The sequence below is a fragment of the Mustela nigripes genome, chromosome 7 (genome assembly GCF_022355385.1).
Source record: "Mustela nigripes isolate SB6536 chromosome 7, MUSNIG.SB6536, whole genome shotgun sequence".
NCBI lineage: Eukaryota > Metazoa > Chordata > Mammalia > Carnivora > Mustelidae > Mustela > Mustela nigripes.
In genome coordinates this window covers 113,579,762-113,603,940 of record NC_081563.1, presented here as the reverse complement: position 1 = coordinate 113,603,940, position 24,179 = coordinate 113,579,762, and the positions used below count along the sequence as shown (strand labels likewise).

Sequence of the window (24,179 nt, the reverse complement as noted above, 5' to 3'; positions counted from 1 at the left end):
CTCTCTCTCTGTCAAATAAATAAAATCTTAAAAAAAAAAAAAAAAAAAAAAAAAGACTTGACACAAGACACTGGGAACGGAGATGACTGAGAACATGAGTGCCTTGTGTTCTGCTGGCCTCCCTGTCCTGGGAGGAAGAAAGGGTCAGATAGAGCCCCTGCCTGGAAGGAAACAGAACATGCTAAGGGGAGCCTGGCTGCAGGAGAGTGAGATGGGCCCCAGCGCGGGTGGGAGGTGTTCTGTCCCCAGCGCCTCCCTCATCCTGCCGAGGAATAGCCCTTGGGGGCCCGGGGCACAAGATCTAAGCAGAGACCATTCTCTTAATGCAGAGGGGATGAACTGACGAGCCACAGGCTGTAACCAATCTACCCGGTATTTTAGAAATTTGAATTGGTTGTCAATGATTTTACATTAAAAGATACTACATTAAAGCCTAGATGCCCAGCGTCTCTTGAAAGAGACAACACCTGTAACCCTGGGTCCTCGTTTCCATAGGGCAGGACTGGGCCACAGTTGTGACTGGCTCCCCGGTTCACCCCTGTCCTCACCCCCAGTATGCCCCACACTGTGGCCTTTCCTGGGGCCTTGTACCATTCTTTGTCCAGTAGCATTAAGAGGTACTGATGGGGTCTGTCTTTCCCCACGGCTGTATCAAAAATGAAGACAAGACAGGCCCCGGGGGCTGTGCAGCTCCGCTCACTCGGCCACTGTGCCAGAGAGTCCGAGAGTTTGAGTCTGCTGCAGCCAAGCAGAGGGTCAGGAGTACAAATGGAGGGGTGCAGGGCTCCCAGGTTCTGCCTCCAGCACCAGACATACACGCCAGTGGGTGAAGGAGCCAGGACGAGCGGGCCTCAAGGGCTCCCTATGTTGGATCGGGTGGGGGCACTTCCCCCTCCCAAGCGGTCAGCCCATTTCCAGGAGGCCCAGACTGCTGAAAGCCCTGTGCAAACTCACCAGGACAGGCTGGAAACCAAATCCCACGGGCTTTGGACTGGAGCCACCCACCTGAGCAAGCAGCCAGAGGACAGTCTCCATCCTGGGGCAGGAGACCGCGAGTGGAAGCCTGCTGCTCCGATGAGAGCAGCTGCTGCTGGTGAGGGTGGCCGTGGAGGTTGGGCTGCCCAGCCCCTGCCGAAGCTGACAGGTTATCCTCTCGTGTCCGGGGCTAACACGAAAGCCCCACACTGCAAAGGCAGGAAGTTGGAGGCAAGCCCACAACCTCACTGGCTCACGGAGGCTGCTGGGCCAATTCCAACCGTCTGTACCTCTGGAGAAGACCACTAGCGAATAGAGGGCCTTTCTAAGGACAGGGGGAAAAGGCAGCAGGTGACACAGTAGAAGGGAGAGGGGTAAGGGGATAAGGGGATGCAAGACGGGGAAGAACAAGCCAGGCTGAGCCTCAGGGCCCGTCACCTCTTGGTTGCATTTGGCAAAAGCCTCAGGCCTGTTCCTCCCTGCAGTCCCCACATAATCCCTGGATGAGCCCGGCGGGGCCCCCGGGCGTGGGGCTGACTAGCGGCATTTATGGACCAGTAAATGTTCACTGAAATGGAAGTAAAGGCCTCGCACGTGCTCACACACCTCTGCTCACGAAGCTGCCGGTGTGGGAGGGGCGGATCCTCACCTCACAAGGCCAGGAAGTGACACACTAGCCCTCCCGCCACCCCAGCTGTGGTCAGGAGTGTCAGGTCAAGGGGCAGCACGGGGCTGGCCAGTGGTGGTGGGACATGGCCTAAGAGCTGAGTGATGCCTGTCCAGCTCGGGCGCCGTCCCACCTCTGCTCTGGGCCAGGGAAGCATCAATAAACGTCCTAGACAACACGGATTCATGCCTCCAAGGTGGCCTCAGGCTCAAGATGGACGCCACTTGGTACTGCCCTGGGCTCACTGTCCAAAGGCTGGCAGTGTTAAGAGGTGTTGGTAGAGTTTGGCTAGAACAGCTCTCAACACCTCCTCTGAGGAGGCAATTACATGTGGAGATAAAGTTGCATTCACATCACTTGGATTATGTTCCCAAACCAAATGTCCGCCTTTAGAGCCTAAGGCATCTCCAGAAGTATGTGGAAAACAGGCAAGATCCCCCAGACCAATGGCCCATGTCACCTGTGCTGCTTAACTGGGACCAGTGCCTCCGGGGCAGCACCTGGAGTGTGAAGGTCATACCTCTTGCAGATGAAACAGAAACAGAACTGCAGGTGCTCCCCAAGCTCTCCAGGTAGGTCAAGGCCAACTGAAGTCCCTAGACTCCAGCACAGGCCCAGGCCGGGCTGGGAGGTGGGGGAGCACAAGGACGGAGGAGACGGATTAGTGACCACATATGGCTGTTTATTTTATACAGGGCTCTGTACAAAATATTTACAGATATTCTTTACAGAATAGTAAACCACCTGAAGATAGAAGGATAATGCTTTCTTCTCATTGGCAGGGAGAATCCTGATGTCAGCAAAGCTACCAAACAAATGAACCCCCTCCTTCGGCTACAACAGAAGCCTGTGCCACTTGCTTTCTGGGATCCGAAAGCTGTGGCCCCGGGAGCCTGATGCCATGCCCCTTCTTCCCTCTTCCCCAACAATCCCTTTACTCTTTACAGACAGGCCCCAGTGCTGGGCAGGAGGCGCGATGCTGCTGTCCATCTGTAAAGGTGGTAAGGGGACAAACCTGCTGGGGAAGATTGGGACTCCCTGCTGCATCACTACCTCTCCGTCCTGGAACAATTTCCTCTGTCTTCATGATTCCACCACTGTCGAGAAGAATCCATCCACATTACACTTACCCCAAGTGGGACTCCTGCTAAGAAAATGACCCCTCACTTTAACCTTTGGTATTAAAGTGCTTAGCGTCCCTCACGTGACGTGGCGGAGACACCTGCCCTCACAGCTCCGGGCCTGCCGGCTGCCCGGCGTGCTAAACACCCTCCACTCTGCAGTCTGGAGATGCTAAGGGAGAGGACTTCTGGCACATTCACTTTAAGAAAACACCTGCCAAGAGAACAGTGCCCAAGAGACAGGAAAATGAAAGTACATGGCTGCTTCATACTCCACACCTCAATTCTTTAAAGCAGCGAAAGGCACTTTTTTTCCAAGCCAGCGTTCATCGCACACAAACTTGGTTTCGCTTACAGGAAAAGCTGGCCAGGACTGAATGATCCATCTTGTCCCCTAAGGCCTGGAAAGTCCTCCAAGAAGCTTGGGGCGGGGGCTGGCTGGTCTCGGCCTCTCCTGAGCGCTTCAGGATGCAGTGTGTCCCTTCTGGTGGCTGACAAGTCTCCAGTGACATTTCCAACCAGGAAGGAGAGACCAGCAGTTGAGGAGATAAAGTGAATCCCCCCAACAAAGCCAAGACAGGAGGGAGTGGGAGCCTACTTGGGAGGAGAACAGTGGTCTGAGGAGAAGGAAGGAGAGCAGGCCTGGGGCGCTCTGGAAGGGTGGGGCTGGTGACACAGAAGCTCTAGCTCGAGTAAGATGTTCAACAGTTGAGCAGAAAGGAAACTTCAGGGCCTTAGAAGCTCATCTTGCTGATGAGGACTATTTTTCCCGTGAAGGAACTATCATTTTTAGAGTGAGGGTACCTTACGTGTTGGGCATATGTAATTCTAAAAATAGTAATAAAAGTGTCCTTGAAGAGCAACACCATGTGGCTTGTGGGAGAGAAAAGGGAGGAAAAAGAAGGCAGGCAAAACCAGTTTATATCTGGGCCCTACAACCTCACATTCCTTCCTGTTTGACTGGGAATGCCCAAGCGATTTCTAGGCTGAAAATAGGTCGGATTTACCTAGTAACCTAGTTCACGTCTGTCTGATTTCTGACCAGCTAATGGAGCTGCTCTCGAGAGGGGCCGACCTTATTCCTGGCTAGCAGCCTCTGTCCCTTGCCTCCAGTCCAAGGCCTAACTCCCTCGGCAGCAGCTCCTGCCTCCCCAGCCCAGCAGCAGAAGATGGAACAGAAGGTGACTGGGGGCCCCACTTACTACAGGGCTGCCAAGAGGGTCCCCAGTAACCAGGCCTGGCGGGCTCCCCAGCAGCTGGCAGCTCCCTTAACCCACAGCGCCCCCCTCCCAGAGGCACGGGTGGGGAGTGCAGGGAGCAGGCGGCGGGGAAGGAGAGGGGTCCCATGGCCCGGCCCCCCGGGGGCAGCTGCCAGGTGCCAGCAGCCTCTGAACCTAAGGCGGACCAGGGGCAGTTGGGTGGGTGGGGGCTGGGCAGGAAGAGAAAACCCTTGACAGAAACCCTTTTAATAAAGGAAATGCCACCCCCTCCCAATCCTTCCATAGAAGGGTGAGACCTCAGTTGCCAGAGGAGGACGTGCCCTCCCTGGCCTCTAGGGGAACAGCTGCAGCTGGAACTTTGGGGCCCACTCCAGGGCGCTTTTCACCACAGCCAGGGCAGCCGCTCCAAGCGCCACCGTCAGCCCCATCACCGCCAGCTTCACAAAGCGGTTGGTCCTCGGTTTGGTCAGGACGTCTTTCGTTCGGTCCTCAGGTCGCAGGAGTCCCCGAAACCGCTGCCGCAGCACCATGTCAGGCCTCTGCTGGGCGGACGCCAGCTCAAAGTCTTTGAAGGTGGAGGCGGCCGTCCTGCTGGGGCGGAGAGACAGAAGAAGGAAACACTATGAAGGAAGAGAAGGAAAGAACAGATCCTTACAGAGGCTGAGGGCAGAGCTGCTGCTGCTCGGAAGGCTCTTCTTGACAGAGACCCATGAAGACTGAAGTAGGGATTCCTTGGGCCTGAGCTTAGAGCTCTGGAACTATCCCCCAGCCCTGACCCCGAAGACACCATCCCCCACCACTTCTGCTCATTCACAGACACCCCCAGTTCGGCCAGAGCCTTGGCCCCACTCACTTCTCGGCCTGCTGTTGGGCAGCTGCCTCCCGAGCCAGTTCAGACGGCGGAAACTGAACAAACAGGTCTCCGGCTCTACTGATCAGCGTCTCATAGGGCAGGTCCTGAGGGATCTGGGACAACAAGTGGTGGACCGAGGCCATGTCACAGTCACAATCCAGGACTTCCTGCTCTCGATACAACACGATCTGTGGGGAGCAAGGCCTTGCATCAGAGATCGGGCCACGCACAGCCTTCGCCACTTACACATCCTTCTCCTTAAAGAGGAATTTAAATCAGTAAGATGGCAGACTCTTGCATCCAGCTACGAAGGAATAATGTATGTATGCTTTTCCCAGGGGGCTTTTCCCAGGGGGCTGGCCCTTCCTGCTACAGGCAAACTTCCGCCCCAGGATGTGGAAGGCTGACCAACGAAATGCAGGAGGTTCTTTAAGGAGGAAGAAAAGGAAAGGGATCACAAGGAGACTCCTGGAGCTCCCACACAGAAAATAATGGTTCAAAGCAGCAGAAAGAACAGTCTCGCTCCCCTTTCAAAAGCCCTGAAGGGTGGGCGCCTGGGTGGCTCAGTGGGTTAAGCCGCTGCCTCCGGCTCAGGTCATGATCTCAGGGTTCTGGGATCAAGTCCCGCATCAGGCTCTCTGCTCAGCAGGGGGCCTGCTTCCCTTCCTCTCTCTCTGCCTGCTTCTGTCTACTTGTGTTCTCTGTCAAATAAATAAGTAAAAAAAAAAAAAAAAAAAAAGCCCTGAAGGGTGTCCATGCGCTCCCACCTCCGCCCTGATCTCCACGATTCAGGCCGTCCTAAGAACTGGAACCCCACCAAGCCCCGTCAGTGCTCCCCCGTCGTGGCGCACCTCCTCCCTCCCTGGCCTGCAGCCGGCAGTCTCTCTACTAGTTCCGGGAGAGGTCGAGAGGAACAGGGACAATTCGTAACACGCACGAGTATTTTAAAGGTTCTGAAGAATCATGCAGGAAACAGATCTCTAACTTGGTTTAACCAAGTACTTCTCAATCCTATTTTTACACAGGGCCTCATCCTTCCCCATGACGCTCGTCACATTGCACAGAGCGGTGTCCGGGGGCATCAGTCTGGGAAATGCCGTCTTTCCCACCTTCCCATAATCGCCAGGTTTCCCTTGAGGAAAAACAATCAAGCTGGAATGGGTGACGGTGAACCTAGGTGCTGGCCTGTGGCCTGTACCTACCACGGCTGCGAAGTAAATGGGCATCAGCGGGTGGCAGGCCAGGAAGAAGTCATATAACCGCACGACGTGCCTGAAGTCAGACAGCACATGCCCAAACCAGGTGATGAGCCAGCTGAGGGCAAAGATGGTTCCCACCTCGGCACTAAGAGCAAGGAAACTCAGATGTTAGATTCCCCGATGGGCTGTCCCTTCCCGTTCTCTGGAGCATCTTTGTCCTCAGTGCTCATGAGAAGGAAGAATTTCGGAAATACACTTCCTGGAAAATTCAGCCCCCTAGGAATTCAGTATCTTCTCACCAAACACAAAGTCCTCAAAACATACCCACCATCATGACACTAAAACTACGATGGGGTCCTGACTGCCTTATCTCACTGGCTGCTTTCCTAATGCCTAACCAATGTCAATTACAGGAAGAAACAGCAGCTGTTACCACAGAATACCATGGTTTTCTTTCTGAGAAAGTCATATATCCTTTTGGCAGACAAAGGCACATATTCTCAGGGTTAGAGACACAACTGTATTAATTGTTACCATGAGATGATTGAAACATCTTAAGACAAAGACATTATTTTAAAAAAAGGGGGGAGGGGAAGGTGAGGCATTGGCCAAGGATTAATTTCTAATTACACAAAACAGAAAAAAGAAATCATATGAGATTTGCAAAGAAGCATTTCTTCTCCTTGGACCCTGGAGAATAAAACAACCAACAGATGGCCTTCTCTCCTTCTTGATTCGGGATCTTACAGTAGTATGTCCTTCTCTTGCAGCAATAACCTCAAAGTCCACCTCGGCACACTCACCTCCCTCCACCCCCAGCTGTGACCTCAAGGGCTGTGACATCTTGCATATTCTGCCCCCACGAGCACAGTACCCATTAAAATGCTCCCAGACTGTACAGAACTGAATTACCCAGCTCGCTGGCAAACAGAAAGGACAACTTGAAAGAACTTAACACTAGTCAACATGTGACGGCGGTGAGATAGAGCTGGACTTGTGAAAAAGAGACCACGGCCCGGAGAGAGTCAAATGGGTGTGGGTGCGCATGTGCACGGATATACCTAAGTGGAGACGGGGGTGCCTGGGTGGCTCAGCCATTAAGCATCTGCCTTTGGCTCAGGTCATGATCCCAGGGTTCTGGGATGCAGCCCTGCATCGGGCTCCCTGCTCAGTGGAAGGCATGCTTCTCCCTCTCCCACTCCCCCAGCTTGTATGCTCTCTTCTCACTGTGTCTGTCTGTCAAATAAACAAAATCCGTAAAAAAAAAAAAGTGGAGACGTGTGCGTACCTCTGCATGAAGTCATGCAGCTCGGGATTCACCTGGTCAATGATGGGCATCAGATAGTTCAATATATGCTTGGTGTTGTCCATTGTTGGATCCATGAAGTCCCTGCATGGAGACAGTTCAGTGAGCTCGGTCAGATCAAATGCTCAGATCAGGGTCAAGTGGGTAGAACGGGATGAGCAAATGGGCCGAGGACTGAGCCTCAGCCTCACATCTGCCTGCGCCGGTACCTGAGGTGGTGCGTGGACAGTTTCTCCACCAGGGAAGCTGTCAGCTTCTCGCCCACCACCAGCAGGAACGTGACCACGATGTCGTGGTAGCCCTGGTAGTAGTGCAGCTGGGGGTTGCGCTCCAGGACCAGGAGGATGATGTCGATCAGCTCTTCCTGGAGCCCCTCTCTCTGCTGCTCTGGCATGCCTGCGGGGGGAAAGGGAGATGCGCCTGAACACCCCAAGCAGCCTGCTACCATGGAGGGGAAGAAGATGATCAGCAAACGATTCGCCAAGTGTTTACTAACAAGGAGGAGTTATGAACAGCCAGGCAGCAACATACTAAAACCCCCGCCCCACCAACACTACTCGCATATGGGAAAGAGCACAGGGGCGGTGGGGCGGGGTGGGGGGGGGACCACCAGCGCCCCCTCAGCCCGCTGCCAAGGCTAATAGTGCCGGGCACGAGACCACCCGCCCGTGTGTGCCCCCTCACAGGGTGCCCTGAAACAACTCGGGTTCACCGCTGGGGGGTGCCTATCGGCAGGCACCTGCCCAAGTCTACGCATGACATAATCCAAACTGAGGGGAATTTGGTAAAAATAACCAAGCCATAAAACACAGAGGAACTACTCTCCAGGATCAAGGAGGCTAACGAGACGGAATGACTGAATAGGAGCTGCTTGCATTCTTATAGCCTTTTCCTTTAAAGGACTTTACAGCAGTGAAGGGTGAGACCTGAATAAAACCTACAGGTTAGTAGCAGTGGTTTTCAGTGTGTTGCTGATTTATTGTAAGAGCCTTGTTTTTTGGTTCTTTTGTTTTTTTAAGATTTTATTTATTTATTTGACAGAGAGAGATCACAATTAGGCAGAGAGGCAGGCAGAGGGACAGGGGGAAGCAGGCTCCCTGCTGAGCAGAGAGCCTGATTCAGCACTCTATTGCAGGACCCTGAGATCATGACCTGAGCTGAAGGCAGCGGCTTAACCCACTGAGACACCCAGGCACCCTTAAGAGCCTTGTTTTTAAGAACCACACCCTGAGATATTGAGGGGTAAAGGGACACCATGTCTGTAACTGATTCTTAAATAGTTCAGGGGAAAAAAAGTGTGTCTGTGTGTGTGTGTGTACAGGAGACAGACAAAGCAATACTACAGCAACACAGCAAATATAGTTAAACGTTAACATATAAGGAAATCTGCATAAAAGGCATCTAGGGAATTATTTGTCCTATTTTTGCAACTTTCCTATGGGTATGAAATGATATAAAAATAAGAAAATTAAGAGTTGCATGTTTTCCCCTAACCCAAACTAAGAATCACAGGAATATATCTTGATCCAAGACATATCTGGAAACCCCTTCTCAAAAAAGCTTCCTCTAAAAGACCCAATTAAAAGAAAATGGAATTAACAACTATGGTTAGGGAAAGTAACCAAAGTGGTAAGAGAACAAGACTAAACTCTGTTTGAATTTTCAGAGTAAGAGAGGTTAGCTGAGCTCAAAAGAACATGGATGTAAAAAGAATATGAAGCCACATGGAAAGTGCAGCCCACATAGCGAACCACACAGACCGATGTTCCATAAATGGAAGAGGAAGAAAGGGTTCAGAGGAAAAGCAGGTTACCTAGAGGGAAGCGAGGGCACCTGCCTGCACGGTCTCATCCAAACCAGCAGGAGAGGGAAAGAGGACTGGGCCATGGGCAGACATTTTTATCAAAAGCAAGCGGGCAGGCTACTGGCTACACAGGAATCATAAGCAGGGGCTCAAGCAAGATTTAAGAGGCAAAATCCAAGCCAGAGCATGGTTTCAGAAGAGTAAGGCAAGGAGTTTGGAGGCTCCTGTCCCCTTTAGCAATCCTCCTTTCTTCATTGACCTCAACAAAGGTGAGGCTGCCGAAGGAAGAGAAATGGATCATAAACACGAGGTCTGTTGCCCAGCTTCCTTCGCTGTGAACATGGAGACAACAGTGGGTCCTTCTCAAGTTTCCCAGAATGGGAAGTGATATTTTCAAATAGACCCTTAAAACGTGCAGGGAATGGCCTCCCTTCTGATCCAGGGACCCAAAAGAGGCATAGATAAGATATCCCTATCTGTATATCTAATCAAATGAAGGTATGATACCTCTTAGTGCCCCCTTGTAAACCCATCTGCTCTTTAAGGCCGGACCATGGCCCTAGCAGTCCCTATGGAGTCTCTTCGGTGGCTCTGAAGGGGGGAAAGCCTCTAGGTCTTTCATCCACCACCTCTAGGCCAAGAGAAATCACTCTAAGCCAGGCTTTCACGGTGGGGGTCTGAACATGACCGAGCCGGTGAGAGAATGTCTCAGCAGACTGAGAGTACAAAGGGCCCCTGAGGAGGCAGGGGCCCCCTCGAGGTCACACTGTGGGCCCAGACGGAAGCAGCAGCATGAGGACGTGTGCGAAGCTGGGACAGCAACTCCGGGATGGCGGGACTGAGGGCGCTTCTCACCAGGCGGGAAGCGCCGCAAGGAGCGCCTGACGTCCAGCAGCACTTGCTGGTAGTCCTTGCTCACTTGCCGAAGGTCCTTCCCTGTGGGAGGAGAAGGAACACGTTACTGCAGGAATGTCTGGGAAGCCAGATCAGGGACAGAAACGTTCTCGTATGGTATCAAGGGCCTAGAGGACATCCTTCAGCTTTTTCCTGAAGAGGGCGGGACACCAGGAATCCCCAGCTTAGTTCCTTCCACACAGGTTGTTTCATTTGAGTCACAGCGACAGTAAGAGGGACGCACACTGTTCAGGGTGAGGCGGAAGGAGCAGAAGAGAAGTCAGGAAGCCTACTGGAGGCTGCTCCTGCGTGTCACTGGGGGACTGCTCTGAATTTCAACGTCCACGTGGGTAAAATGGGGCTATTTCCTTCCTATGTACTTCTCAGGTGACTATGCTGATCAAACGAGATCACGAATGCTAAAAGCACAGATCCCCAGGAAACCCGAACATCTATGCAGCCTGGGGAGCGCTGAGCTGTTCAGGAAGGAGCACTAAGATACACTCACACAAAGAAGAACATAACCTCTCTTGACCCTGAAATTTAAAAACTAAGACACTGTGAATAGGAGCCTGTGCTCGGTGGAGAAGTCCAGCGCAGTGTGAAAGTGAGGCGGCAGTCTCTAGCTGTTGAAAATGGAACCGGTGTACATTTCCCTCAACCCGAACCCAGTCTTATCTAACAGGTGCACATTTCCAGCACAATCCAAATCCAAAGCTCCCAGAGGAGCCTGCGTAACACCTCCCTGCACACAGACTTCATCTTCTAAAGATCTGGAAAGTCTGGAATCTGACAGAAGAACATCATCTCAAGGTTTAGAGTGTGAAATGTGGCAACATCTTTTCCTTCCCACTGAAGGCTGACTGCTCTGATGCAGCCAGTTTCCAACAGCTAAACACTTACTGGGCTGCCCAGCAGTGCCCTGAGCGCATCAGCAGAGGCCGTGGGACTCACGTGTAGCCCCTGGCACACAACAGGAGCACAACCAGTACCTGCCACACGAATGATAGCTCCAGCACCTGGACTCTGGCCATACATAGCAGGAAAGCAATCAATGTTTGTTGAGTGAATGACTGACAGAGTGTACTCACTGCTCTCCCATACTTTCTTTGTATTTTGTTCTATATTCCAAGGAACTGCTTTCTCATGGGCCTTACAAACAGTTAAATAACAGCCTTTCTTTTCTTTAAAAGATTTATGTATTTATTTTAGAGAGAATGTGCACAAGAGCACATGGGGAGGAAGTGCAGAGAAAGAGGGAGAGAGAATCTCAAGCAGACTCCCCACTGAGCATAGAGCCCCACATGGGGCTCGATCCCATGACTGCGAGATTGAGACCTGAGCTGAAATCAAGAGTCAAACTCCCAGCTGACTGAGCCACCCAGGTGCCCTAGTAACAGCTTTTCATACTGTTACAGAACTTTAGAATTCAAACCGATCTTAGTATTTCCCCAATAAAAAAGTTTTGTTTTGTTTTGCTTAAGGACCAGAGACGTATTCTCTCTCCCCATGAACCAGTGTTCCTCAAAATGAGTTCATCTGCACCAGCATTAGCTGGGGAGCTTGTTAAAATACAGATTTCCTATAACCCACCTCTAAGTGAATATAGAACCTGGAATAATAAACTCCCCTACCCAGCCAATAAAAGCTATCGATCAACCTAATAAAAGTTCATTCCATTTTTTGAAGAAAATTCCACTTATCAGTTTTAGAGTAGGCCCAAACATGTTCTAAATTGCTTTAGGTTTACTCATTTACTGTTATCTTAAAATGAGTATCAAAATCAAAGATCCTGGAATTTTTTTTTTTAAAGATTTTATTTATTCATTTGAGAGAGAGTGAGAGCAAGCGAGAGAGCACAAGCAGGGGGAGTGGCAGGCAGAGGGAGAAGGAGAAGCAGGCTCCCCGCTGAGCAGGGAGTCCAATGGGGGGCTCGATCCCAGGACCCCGAGCCCACGACTTGAGCCGAAGATAGCCCAACCAACTGAGCCACCCAGGCGCCCCCTGGCATCTTTTATCCTTGTGTCCTAGACAAGTTTCCCTCAGAACCACCCCTCACCATTACCTGATATAGGAGGTGGGTCATTGGTGTTGACATTGAGGAGCTTGGGCCACACTTTCTGCCTGATCTCATCAGTCAGGAGCCCTCCTTCACTGATAGCCATGCGTCTAAGGGCAGCCACATCGGTGGGGTCACTGTCCAGAGCCTGGTATATCTCTGCCACTTTCTTTTTCTTTTTGGCGTTCAAGTCTGCAAAACAAAGGAGAAAAGGCACCAGGTGCATATTCAGCATGTGTGCATTTTCTGTGCTGGGCTCAACCTCCTTATTTGGTTTGAGGTACAAGTAGGTATTTTTAAAGTTGATCTACAGATCTGTAATTAGTGCCTAAGTACAAAACACTTAGTGCAAAACACTAAGGAGATAGGCCATATAAGTAACGAGAAAGGAATTACAATGATAATAAACACTCAGGGAATTCAGGCATATCTGATACTATTAATGTTTTGGAATAGAATAAAATGCTTTCTTTCCTAGTAACAAACTTCACAGAACAGACATATGTCTTTATATAAAAATTTTTTCCTCTTGTTTATATACATGCCACCAAAATTCACTACTTTTAAAACCCTGTGAGAAAAAATTCTCCAGTTACATACTAATACAAGTGGTAACATCAGAATTACAGAGAGATTTTTTCTTTTTCTTTCTTTTTTTTTTTTAAAGGCTTTGAGACTCCACGCCCAACGCCCAATGTGGGGCCTGAACTCATGACCTAGAGATTAAGAAGAGTTGCATGCTCTGTCAAACGAGCCAGCCAGACACCCCTACATAGAGATATTTTCAAAAGCAGAATACTGAAGGTTGTATTTGGGTCTCCAGTTGGCTGGTGCTAAGGGCGGCATGATCGTGCACACAGAGCAACTGCTTCTTGAAGACCATGTGAGTTACAGGTGTGCCGAAAGTAATGTTTTAAGCATCTTATGTCCTTATGTGATAGTTTGTGATTTATACACTAACATTTTACTGTGTTTAAACTCCTTTTTAGGAAATTGGCTGAGAGTCTGTGGTTGATGTATGTCCTATGGTAATTTTTCTATCGAAAAGAATATGTTAATATGCTTTCACAGTTTAATGCGGTATATCTAATTTTAGGAATAGCAAATGCAATAAAAGTTAAACAAGACAATGCCAAAGAGACGTTATAATACTGTGTAGTATAACTGCCCCCCAAAAGGGACGTGCGGACACCAAGAGCTCAAAGAGCCTGCTGGAGGTCAGGCTAACTTGAGAATGCCTTACTGAAGAGTGTAATTTCAAGAGGAAGGGGGGATTTCAAGAGGAAGGTGGTGGGGTAGGGAGCAAAAGCTAGACTTGGATCCAAGAAACACAAGGTCCTTTCATCTAACAGGAAACAGACTCATTTGAGAAATACTGATGTAGCTTAAAGAAGGTGCACGATCCAGTTAAGGGGAAGGTAACGCTGGCAGGAAGGTTAGGCTTTAGAAGGGTCACTAAGCAGCTTTCCTCAGTAACAGTCTATTCTGAGACAAATTGTTTCCATCACCAAGACACACATTATTAACACCATGAAAGTTGGTACTAATGGTCCTGGTTACCTACGACAGTGGTGACATACAAACCACACAGAGGCATCACTGGCCAGGAGTCACATGCACCCAGAGGTGCAGACAGGAATACAACACAGGTGACTCTTCACCCAGGTAAGCCAGTTCTCCTGGCTAGACTGTTACTTTCCCTGGTAACCGAGTAGGGTGACCCCCTGCTCCAGTTTGAGAGATTCTTGGTTTATGTCTATAGTCCTGGCATCATTACCCACAGTAAACCCCTCCTGCTAACTGCACTCTCAGAAAAGTCCCAGCTTGGATGTTAAATTAAATGGTAACTCCACCTAGAGATCATGAAAAAATCAACTCTCAGTTCCCTCTGTTAGCTTAGCACCTAACAGGTCTAATGTTTGTTTATAAGATGCATCAAGTTCTTAAAGACTGACCGATTGACTGATTGACTGATTGATTTAGAGTGTGTGCATGGAAGGGGGGGAATGGGCAGAGGAAGAGGGGGAGAGACAATGTCAAGCAGACTCCCCACTGAGCGGGGAGCCCAACATGGGGCTTGATCTCACGACTTTAGCCAAGATCCTCTAAAAGTTTTTTCAGGGGCACCTAGGTGGTACAGTCAGTTAAGTGTCCAACTCTTCGTTTTAGCTCAGGTCATGATCTCAGGGTCATGAGATTGAGGCCTGCATCATCTGGCTCTGGCTCAGTGTGGAGTCTGCTTAAAGAGTCTCTCCCTCTGCCACTCCCCCTCTAAAATAAATAAACAAGTCTTAAAAAAAATTTTTTTTTTCCATATGAGCAAAATACATATAATCTACACACTAATTAAATCTTATGTGAGAGTACATACTGATTAATTTGGTTTAAGCTTACACATCAAGAAACCTTTACAGTCCTTTTTAATTTTTTTTTTTTTTTTTCATTTTTGAGTAAATTCTACTCCCTCAAATTCCCAACCCTGAGATCAAGAGTTGCATGCTCCACAAACTGAGCCAGTCGGGCACCCAGAGAAAGCTTTACAGTCTTTCAACATAAGTTACACTGAAACCAACCAATGTTGGCCAAAATAGAAACAATGGAAGACCCAGCCAGAGGGGAGACAGAGTCCCTCAGACAGACACCTCCTGTCCCATCCCTTGAACTCTTAATGCTGACACTGGAAACTAACTTAAAATTTTATGTTTGAACTTCATACCTGTACCACATAAACACCGTGGGAGAGGAAAGCCTTACCTTACTTGGAGTAAGGTTCCTACTAAAAACAAAATAAAACAAAGTAACCTCTGTTTCTGGAAGTCCTAATTAGTTTCAACAAACAGTATCTAAATCAGCAGAGATCTATTAACTACCTGAAACATGAAGACAAGCATGTATTAAGAAAAACTGCTTGGGGCGCCTGGGTGGCTCAGTCAGTTAAGCATCCGACTCTTGATATCAGTTCAGGTCTTGATCTCAGGGTGGTGAGTTCGAGGCCCCTGTTGGGCTCTGTGGAGCCTACTTAAAAACAAAACAAAAAACTGCTTTACCCCAACAATAAAGAAAAATATTCTAGAGAGTAAACCAATCTGATCATAAGGTCTACAAAGGGCTTCCAATATTAGTAACTTTGCCAACAATTCTCCAATATGATTAAAAGCAGAACAAAACTCTCATCTCCAAATTCCTCACAGAGAAGCAAAACCAAGGAAAAGTTAAAGAAAAAAAAAAAAGTTAAAGCCTCACAACCTAGGGACATTACAACAGGTCACAAAACCCATACTGCTTGGGGCACTATTATGCCATGAGGACAGATGTCATACAAAAACACTAGCAAAGGGTTACAAGGCCAAAGGCCCCAACGAAGTAATATGAGGAGTGAGTAGGAGGAAAGGAAGATAACAGAAAATGAGCCCAGAGAAACAAGGTGTGGACACCAGGTGCTTCACCAAAATGTGGGTTGCACATGTGGCTGGTTCTATTATGGGTAGCACCCATCAGAGGGCGGAAAAATGGGAAGCCTACCTTAATCTTAGGAGAAAAAGGGATTATTTTCCTCCTACCGAGTAAACATTACTAATTTTAAGTGTCCTGTTTTAGCTGTATGTAAAACACATTCAAAAACACTGCACAACCATGATTTCATAGAAATTACTGCTTAGTATGAAACTATAAAAATCTGACAGAATCGTTTTCTTCTACACAATTAAGTAACATTAAATTAGGCGGCACAGGATCGAGATAGGAAGTAGATTAGTGGTTGCCAGGACCTGCAGAGACGGGAGAATGGGGAGTGATGGGGGTTTCTTTTTGGAATTAGAAATGTTCTGGAATCAGATGGTGGCTATGATTGCACAACCCTGTAAACGTGCTAAGAACCAGTGAACTACACGTTTTAAAAGGCTGGATTTTTATGGCAATTAAAAAAGAAATAAGTGGTGCACGTACACTGCGTAATTCAAGTCGGCGAGAGATGAATGAAGTCGGGGAAACGTGCCTTACAACTAGGGAGGAGGCACCAGGAGTGTGCAGACGTGGCCGGACAGCTTCGAGTCGGGGGTGGAGGCTCGGCCTCAGTTCTCCGGGAGACCCAATTCTCCCTAGACGTGACGAAGCCGGACCAGATCCCCCGCCCGTCCTTCGCATTGGGGACACGAGTCGGCCAGCAGGATTCCTCTGGTCTCAGCATCCGCTGACTCCCAAACTCCAGAATCGCTTCCCTTTCAGACGTGACCGGGCCCATCACCCTTTTCCTCTCCCGGCATCCCGACCCCGGCCCGCGGCGCCTGGGCACAGCCCGCGCGGTCCCTCGGGCCCCCCAGCCCGCGGCACCCCCAACCCCCACTCCCGGACGCCGCCTGCAGCCCGGGCCGCTCCTCCGACAGCTGTCCCAAGCCTAACCCCGAAGGGCCGTCCCTGCCCCTCGGGCCATCCCCGAAGGTCGCTCCTCGGCGGCCCCGCAGGCTTCCGTACCTGTCTTCTCCGCGCCGCCGTCCCAGCGGCTGGAGGTGGGGCCGTCGCCCTGCGCACTCCGGAGGGCCATGTCCCGGGGGCCCGGGCTCGGGCCCGAGCCCCGGCTGGTGACAGAGCTGAAGGAAGACGCAGCTATGGCCGCGGGACCCACAGCCGGCTCTGCCGGACAGGGTAGAATCGGTCAGCCCGCGGCGCGCAGGCGCGCAGGCGTCCCCGCGTGGGCCCCGCCCCCGCGCCGGCACGTGACCGGCGGCTGCGCCAGGCGGAAGGCGGTCGCGGGGACACACGCGCAGGCGCTCTAAGAGGCGAAAGGAAGAGCGCGGGGATCGAGCCAGGGAGTTCCATACGAACTGTAGATTCTGGTAGGCACACTTGAGTAAGTGTGTTCAGGATCAGATTTTGCCATTTCTTTTGCTTTTCTTATCTGTAAAATGATACTGATGATGATAAACTTACTGAACTCACGGAATTATTGGGAAAGTTTCTAGAACACTTAGAAGCGTATAGTAACTGCCCCACAAGTATGAGCTATTATTTTTGTTTACCAAGGATTTTACCTCTATTTCACCTCCCCACGCGAGCTCCCGTCGTCATACTTGGTGACTTCAGGGTTCAGAAGAACCCAAGCATCCAGCTCCGCAGGTTGTGCACTGCTCAAGGCCAGAAAGTGGGGTTCACATAGATGGTTATGTGAGTTGTACCCTTTCGAGGGGTACAAATTGACTATTCACGGAAAATGAGCACCTATCTTATCTATCCTTCTTACTATCTTACTGTCTTATCATCTGTCTTCCCATGAAAAGATAAATGTATTTATGTTGGAAAAGCCCAGAAGCTGAGATTCATGATGGAGTGTGGGGCACAGGCACACGCTCTATTCTTGCTTGCAGTGCTGATGAGACAGTGAGTGACCTGCTCTACTCCCCATCACAACTCTAGGGATAAAGTGTGTGGTCTTTGCAAGGCTTGGGCCAACTCTCACCCTCTGTAAAACAAGGGAGCGTGGCTAGCTCTCAGGGAAAATGGAGAGGGAAAAGCTAATCTCAAATGCTCAGCAACTGGTTCAAGGCATCCCAGTGGAGATAACCAGTTCTTGTCCTAGGCTGGTACCCCATCTCTGAGCAGCATATTGTCTAATTACAGTTCACCATGAAGTTGTGATAGTTTAACCAAGAATGCTTTTTTGCCTTGTGATTCTCCATGCACTCTCTTTTTATTTTTTATTTTTTTAAAGATTTTATTTATTTGACAGACAGAGATCACAAGTAGGCAGAGAGACAGGCAGAGACAGAGGAGGAAGCAGGCTCCTCGCCGAGCGGAGAGCCTGATGCGGGACTCGATTCCAGCACCCTGGGATCATGACCTGAGCTGAAGGCAGAGGCTTTAACTCACTGAGACACCCAGGTGCCCCATGCACTCTCTTTTAAAGGAGCACTAGGTGGCAGATGAGAATTTAAAAAAAAAGCTTTCCCAGGCCAACAGAAACGAGACTATCATTCCTGTGTTGTGATGGACAATACCTATTGCCCTGCAGCCTGGGCTTGGAAGCTGTAGATGAGCTAGGGTCTGCTAGGCTGGGTTGCCAGGGGACCCAGGACACCAGGAAGTATGAGTATTTTGAAAGACCCCAAATCACAAAATAGAGATTATTGAACCCTTTTGTTTGTTCAACAACTATTCATGGTCCTTATGCAGAGCAGGCCTGTGCTGGGACCCAACATAATGAACCTCTTCAGTACAGCTCAGGGTGATGGGAGAGATGGACTTAATTTACAAGAGGTGACAAGTTCTAGAAAAGAGGGAAGAAGCGTAGAAGGTTGGAGAAGCCCAAGGAGGGACACTAACCACAGAGAAGCAGGACAGGAAAGGGTGATGGGGGAAAAAAAAAAGACCCTGCGTAGTGATTTTGAAGTTTATATAGACGATGGGTAGCACCGTTAAGTCAGTTGTAGGGAACTAACTTCTAGGCTAAGGAAACAGCACAGGCACTATTGTGAAACTAAGAAAGCAAGCCGTATCTAGAAATGAAGTGATTTAGTGTTCTTACAGCACAGAGAGTATGAAAGAGAAAGTGGGACTTTGATAGTAGTGAGGGCAGAGAACTGTGCATGGGGCATCAGGTAGGACCTCTTAAACCATACTCAAATTTGGACTGCATGTAGTCAGCAGGGTAAAGAATGTTCATAATTGGGGCACGTGAGTGGCTTAGTGGGTTAAGCCTCTGCCTTCCGTTCAGGTCGTGATCCCAGGGTCTTGGGGTGGAGACTTGATTTGCATCGGACTCTCTACTCAGCGGGAAGCCTGCTTCCCCCTCTCTCTCTGCCTGCCTCTCTTGCCTACTTGTGACCTCTCTGTGTCAAATAAATAAAATCTTTAAAAAAAAAAAAAGAATGTTCATAATCAACGTGGTCTTTGAATTCACCTAGATTAATCCTCATCCCCAACATAAGAATCTACTCCACTTATCTACACAAGTTTGTGGAGCGCCAGACCTGTGCCAGGTTGTGAACTGGAATGGAGATAATGAATATTCATTCAGTAGTCAACTTCTCATGGGGGAAGAGACAAGTAACCAGGCGATTGTAAAGGCAAGTGAAAAGAAGTCAGACAACCTGGAAATCTAGTAAAATATGGAAAATTCCAGAAACTGACTCATGACTGAATGTAAGGCAAAAGGGCATCAGGTCAGTGGTAGGCAGAATTCTAAAATGGTTCCCAAGATTCCTACTCCACGGTATACATGGCTGTATAATCCCTCGGAGCGGCTGAACTCGTGAATATGATGGGGATTTTGCTCTTGTGATGTTACAAGGCAAAGGTAAAGGGATTATGCAGACATAACGAATCTCTTCTATCAGTTGACTTTGAAGTAATCGAAGGAAAATCAGCCTGGGTGGACTTAAATAGGGGAAGCCCTTTAAAAGAAGGTGCAAGCCTTGCCTGCAAGAGGAATTCAAAGCAAAAGACATTCTCCTGTTCACTTGTGAGAAGTCAAGTTTCATGTTGCAAGAGGGCTACACAATAGCGTTTGTGGAGTAGCCTTCAGGTGTGGAGGGCCTCCGTCCTACACCACAAGGAACTGAATGTGGCCAACAGCAAGCTTGGAAGAGAAGTCTGACCATCAGTTGACAATGATGAGAGTCTTCGTTGACAGCTTGATTTTAGACTAGTGAGACCCAGGCCAAAGAACCCAGCTAATCCACACTTTGATGTCTGAGCTGGGGAAGGATAAATTTTTGATACTGTATTACACATCAGGCGACTGAAAAACCACACACACCCAAACAAGCTCAGGCAAAAAGCTTTATTGGCTCATGTAACTAAAAAGTTCTTGCCCTTCTGCATCCTCTCCCATCTCTCAGCTGCCCATCTCTTCCCGATGACTGTGCTCACCAACAGGTCTTGGGTCATAACCAGCCTCTGGCAGTGCCAGATCTGAAGTAGTTTCTACATCTGACTCCATGAAATATAGCTCAATTGTCTTTGTCCTGGCATTTCCTTGACATGTCCCACTGGTTCTGACCATCACAGGTCTCAGCCTGAACCAGTCATTGTGGCCACTATGTGCTTCTTGATTTGGCCTGAGTCTCATGCTCCACTGTTGAGCCCGGGGCGGAGCCCTGTACAAAACCTGGGCTGAGAGTGAGAAAGAGGTGGAGAGCCGATTTTAGTGATTCCTCTAGGATTCCCAACACACCTCGTTAACAACTTTGCCTTCAAAGAACATCCTGCTTCATTTACAGCAATGAAGAGCTTGTAATAGTGAATTTCCATTTCCTCTCTTCTGTTCTTCATGTTGTTGTCATACACTTCATTACTTTTTTTTTTTTTTAAGATTTTATTTGACAGAGATCACAAGTAGGCAGAGAGGCAGGCAGAGAGAGAGAGGAGGAAGAGGCACCCTGCTGAGCAGAGAGCTGGATGCAGGGCTCCATCCCAGGACCCTGGGATCATGACCTGAGCTCAAGGCAGAGGCTTTAACCCACTGAGCCACCCGGGCGCCCCTTCATTACACTTTCTTAAATCTCTTCCTTCCTTAAATCCCTTCTCTTCCCCTTCTTGCACCCCATCCCCACCCTGCACTTGTAGAGAACCACTTAACTACATTCTGTCACTAGAGATTAGTATGCATTTTCTAGAATTTTATATGGATGGACTTAAAACAGTACGTAGTCTTCCTTCACTCAGCATAACTGTTCTAAAATTAATCCACATCAGTGCATGTACAAGTGTATTCCTTTTATTACTCGGTATTTTATTTTACAGATATACCATCATACATGTATACATATTTTTTATTTTTATATATGCTATACACAATCTAAAGGATGGCTCATGAGCCAAAAATGGCTTTAACAATTTTAAATGATTAGGGGGAAAAGGGCCAAAAAGACTAACTTGTAGCACATAAAAATTATGTGAAATTTAAATCTCAGGAGTCCATAGTTTTACTGAAACACAGCCATACTGATACACCTATTGTCTAAGACTGATTTCGTGCCACAGCTGTAGAGCGCTTACAGTAGAGATCATAGGACATGCAAAACTTATTATTTACCTGCTCCTTTAGAGGTTTGCTGACCTCTGTAGACTTATTTTAAAGCAACTAAATTTTAAATTTTACTTTCATTTATTCCATTTCTAACACTCTTAATTTTGTTGCAGATCCATGCTTCTGTCTGGTTTCACATTCCTTCTGCCTAAAGAACTTCCTTTAATATTTCTAGTTGAAATAGGTCTTCTGGCAATGTATTCCTCAGATTTTTTTTTTTTAGAAAGATTTTATTTCTCCTTCATTTTCAAAGATTTTCACTCTGGGTTGACAGGTTTTCTTTCAGCGCTGGCCACTCCACTGTCTTCTGTCATTTGGTAATTTTTTGCTTCCTCTGTAGGTCGTATGTCATTTCTTCTCTGGGATGGTCTTCAAGATTCTCGTTAATATTTTGCTTTTATTGTTTTAACATTTCTGACATGCTTAGTGTGGGTATACATTTATTTTGTTTGGTGTTCTTTGAACATCTTGGATCTATAGCTTAATGTCTTATATGCCTTAATTTTGGAATATGCCTTAATTTTGGAAAATTCCCAATCTTTATTTCTTTGCTTGTGTGATTTCATTTGGCCTCTTGTGCTCCAACAGCTCACTGCAAGAAGAGTATACCCTGGGCAGCAGCTCCAACTTCAGCATTGGTCCCAGAAGGAACCAGTGAACAAATCGGAGTCCAATCAACACGGGAACCCAGCCCCGCCTCAACCCAAAGCAGAGCTGTTTGACTGAATCCAGTCTAGACAGCTGAACTACAGTTACAATTGACCTAGAGATCTGTGTGAGGCAGAAGTGCTTCTAGTGAAAGGACCAGAGAGCCAAAGAGAGAAAGAAAAAAATTATAATGACTGCTAGAAACCTGGAGAGATTCTTGGCAGCACAACTCATGCAAAGGCAGTCCAGGAAGCAGAACTGAGCCAGGAGACATGGGTTCTGATCCCAGGTACAGGCCCTGCCTAGGCCTCTTCCCTAACCAGCTCTAGCAGCCCTTCCTCTGGGAAAGCTTCCTTGACCATTCTCTCTGCCCCAAGAGCTTGTTAGGATTCCTTTCTGCAGACTGAGTTTTTGTGACATTTATCCCGCCCCCACATTATTCATTTATTTGAGAGAGAACGAGAAAGCAGAAGCAAGGAGAGCGGCAGAGGGAGCAGGAGGAGCAGGATCCCCACTGAGCAGGGAGTCTAACACAGGAGATCGATCCCAGGACCCTGAGATTATGACCTGAGCTGAAGGCAGATGTCTTGACTGAGCCACCCAGGAGCCCCTGTGACATCAATCTCAACCTCACTTCCCAGAGTCAACTATAGTTAGTATGTTATCTTGGAGGCAGCCTATTTCAGTTTCTACTGTGAAAGTCCCTGAGGCTATCTCCTATCTTCCGGGGGCATTCAACCCCTAGGCCCTAGCCTCTGTGGCCCGTCTGTACCCATACCCCATGTCTTGGGAGGGGGTCACTGGGACTTCAATATCCACTTACCTTCATATTGAATTCTTCTTTCTGCCACCTGGAAACTTCCATATCTTCCTTTGAAAATGGCTACTTAAAGTAAATTATTTTAGCCAGCATCCTCATGTATTTAGAGCAGGATGAAGATGGCTGAGTTAGCTTTGTCTACCATGTTGACTGGGCAATCTGATTTTTCCAGTATCCTTTTTTTAAAAAAAAAAAATTTATTTATTTGATAGAGAGTGAGAGAGAGAATGACAGGGAAGAAGGTCAGAGGGAGAAGCAGACTCCTCATGGAGCTGGGAGCCCGATGAGGGAATCAATCCCGGGATTCTGGGATCATGACCTGAGCTGAAGGCGGTCGCTTAACCAATTGTGCCACCCAGGTGCCCCTCCAGTATCTTTTTTTTTTTTTAAAGATTTTATTTATTTATTTGACAGACAGAGATCACAAGTAGGCAGAGAGGCAGGCAGAGAGAGAGAAGGGGGAAGCAGGCTCCCTGCTGAGCAGAGAGCCCGATGCGGGGCTCGATCCCAGGACCCTGAGATCATGACCTGAGCCGAAGGCAGAGGCTTTAACCCACTGAGCCACCCAGGCGCCCCCAGTATCTCTTTTTTAAAAGTTTCTCATATACATAGTTTTGTTTCCCATTTTTCTATTTGACAAGAACACATTTCCGCTTGGGGTTATGTCTCATCTCTTCCAGTCCTCATTGTTTAGCATAGGGCTGGGTTCATAAACACCAAATAATGTTTGCTGAAGGGCATCTGATATAAACAAATAAACTCTGGAAAGACTGGTCAATAAGGTGAGTGTGTAAGGAATCCTGAGAGGGAGGGATGTGATTCGGTGAGCAGAAGAAGGTATGCATGAGTGTGGAGAGCTGTGGGTATGTAAGCTTCTTCATAGGAAATTTCACTGTGGAGTTCCCAGAACTGTTCACACAGAAAAAAGCAATGTCCTCCGTCTTCCTTTCTAGGTAAGTCTACAAATGTTTATCTATAGCTGAGACTGACTCACAGGGTGTGATCAGGAAACCACTTACCAGCTGCTGCTGCTTTTCCTTTTTCCTCATTAGAGAAAGCAAGAAAACTCTATCAAAGCAGGTGATGCAAGAATGAAGCTGACTCAGAAATACCCAATCCCCTCAGGAACTTCTCCAAGAAAAGGATTGGCCATTTTATTAGCTCCCATCTGGAGGCATTACACTGAGACCACTAAGAATCCCTGGTGATTATGGCCAGAGGGAGGCAAATCCGCAGTGTAATTTGGTACACTGCAAGAATATAGTTTTCAGTAGATAAGTTAAAAATTCAAAGGAGACAGTGATAACTATCTTAGGGGTAATGAGTGAGATGGGGTGGGAACAGACAAGGCAATGCTCGCCTTCATGCAAATTAGAAACGACTTACATCACTGAAAATCGGTCACATTTAATGGATGGGTTTTTTTTTTTCTTAAAGACAACGACATTTTACCACCATCTACTGTGAAATTGTAGGAATGAATGCAACAACCTGTGGGATCCCTATACTTGTGAGATCCTCTTTCTGTATATGAATCTGCACAACTGTACAATGGAAATGGGCATTTAGTCCAACTGTAGTGTGTGCCAGG

General features: G+C 48.3%; 1 protein-coding gene across 6 annotated transcripts; it reads right to left on the bottom strand.

The window, feature by feature from the left end:
- Window positions 1-2,303: 2,303 nt before the first annotated feature.
- Window positions 2,304-16,782, bottom strand: TBC1D20 (TBC1 domain family member 20). Of its 6 annotated transcripts, none has more exons than XM_059406717.1 (10): window positions 16,569-16,782; window positions 16,044-16,315; window positions 14,969-15,116; window positions 12,105-12,290; window positions 10,001-10,081; window positions 7,551-7,737; window positions 7,324-7,425; window positions 6,039-6,180; window positions 4,837-5,024; window positions 2,304-4,571 (listed from the first exon to the last, which is right to left on the bottom strand). In XM_059406717.1, exons 4-10 carry the CDS (start codon window positions 12,202-12,204, stop codon window positions 4,316-4,318), a joined length of 1,056 nt encoding a protein of 351 aa, XP_059262700.1. In that variant the 5' UTR covers window positions 12,205-12,290; window positions 14,969-15,116; window positions 16,044-16,315; window positions 16,569-16,782; the 3' UTR covers window positions 2,304-4,315. The 6 variants fall into 6 exon arrangements, with proteins under 6 accessions (XP_059262700.1, XP_059262703.1, XP_059262705.1 ...); XM_059406720.1 differs by having other exon boundaries at window positions 14,969-15,113; XM_059406722.1 differs by lacking the exon at window positions 14,969-15,116.
- Between the last annotated feature and the right edge of the window lie 7,397 nt (window positions 16,783-24,179).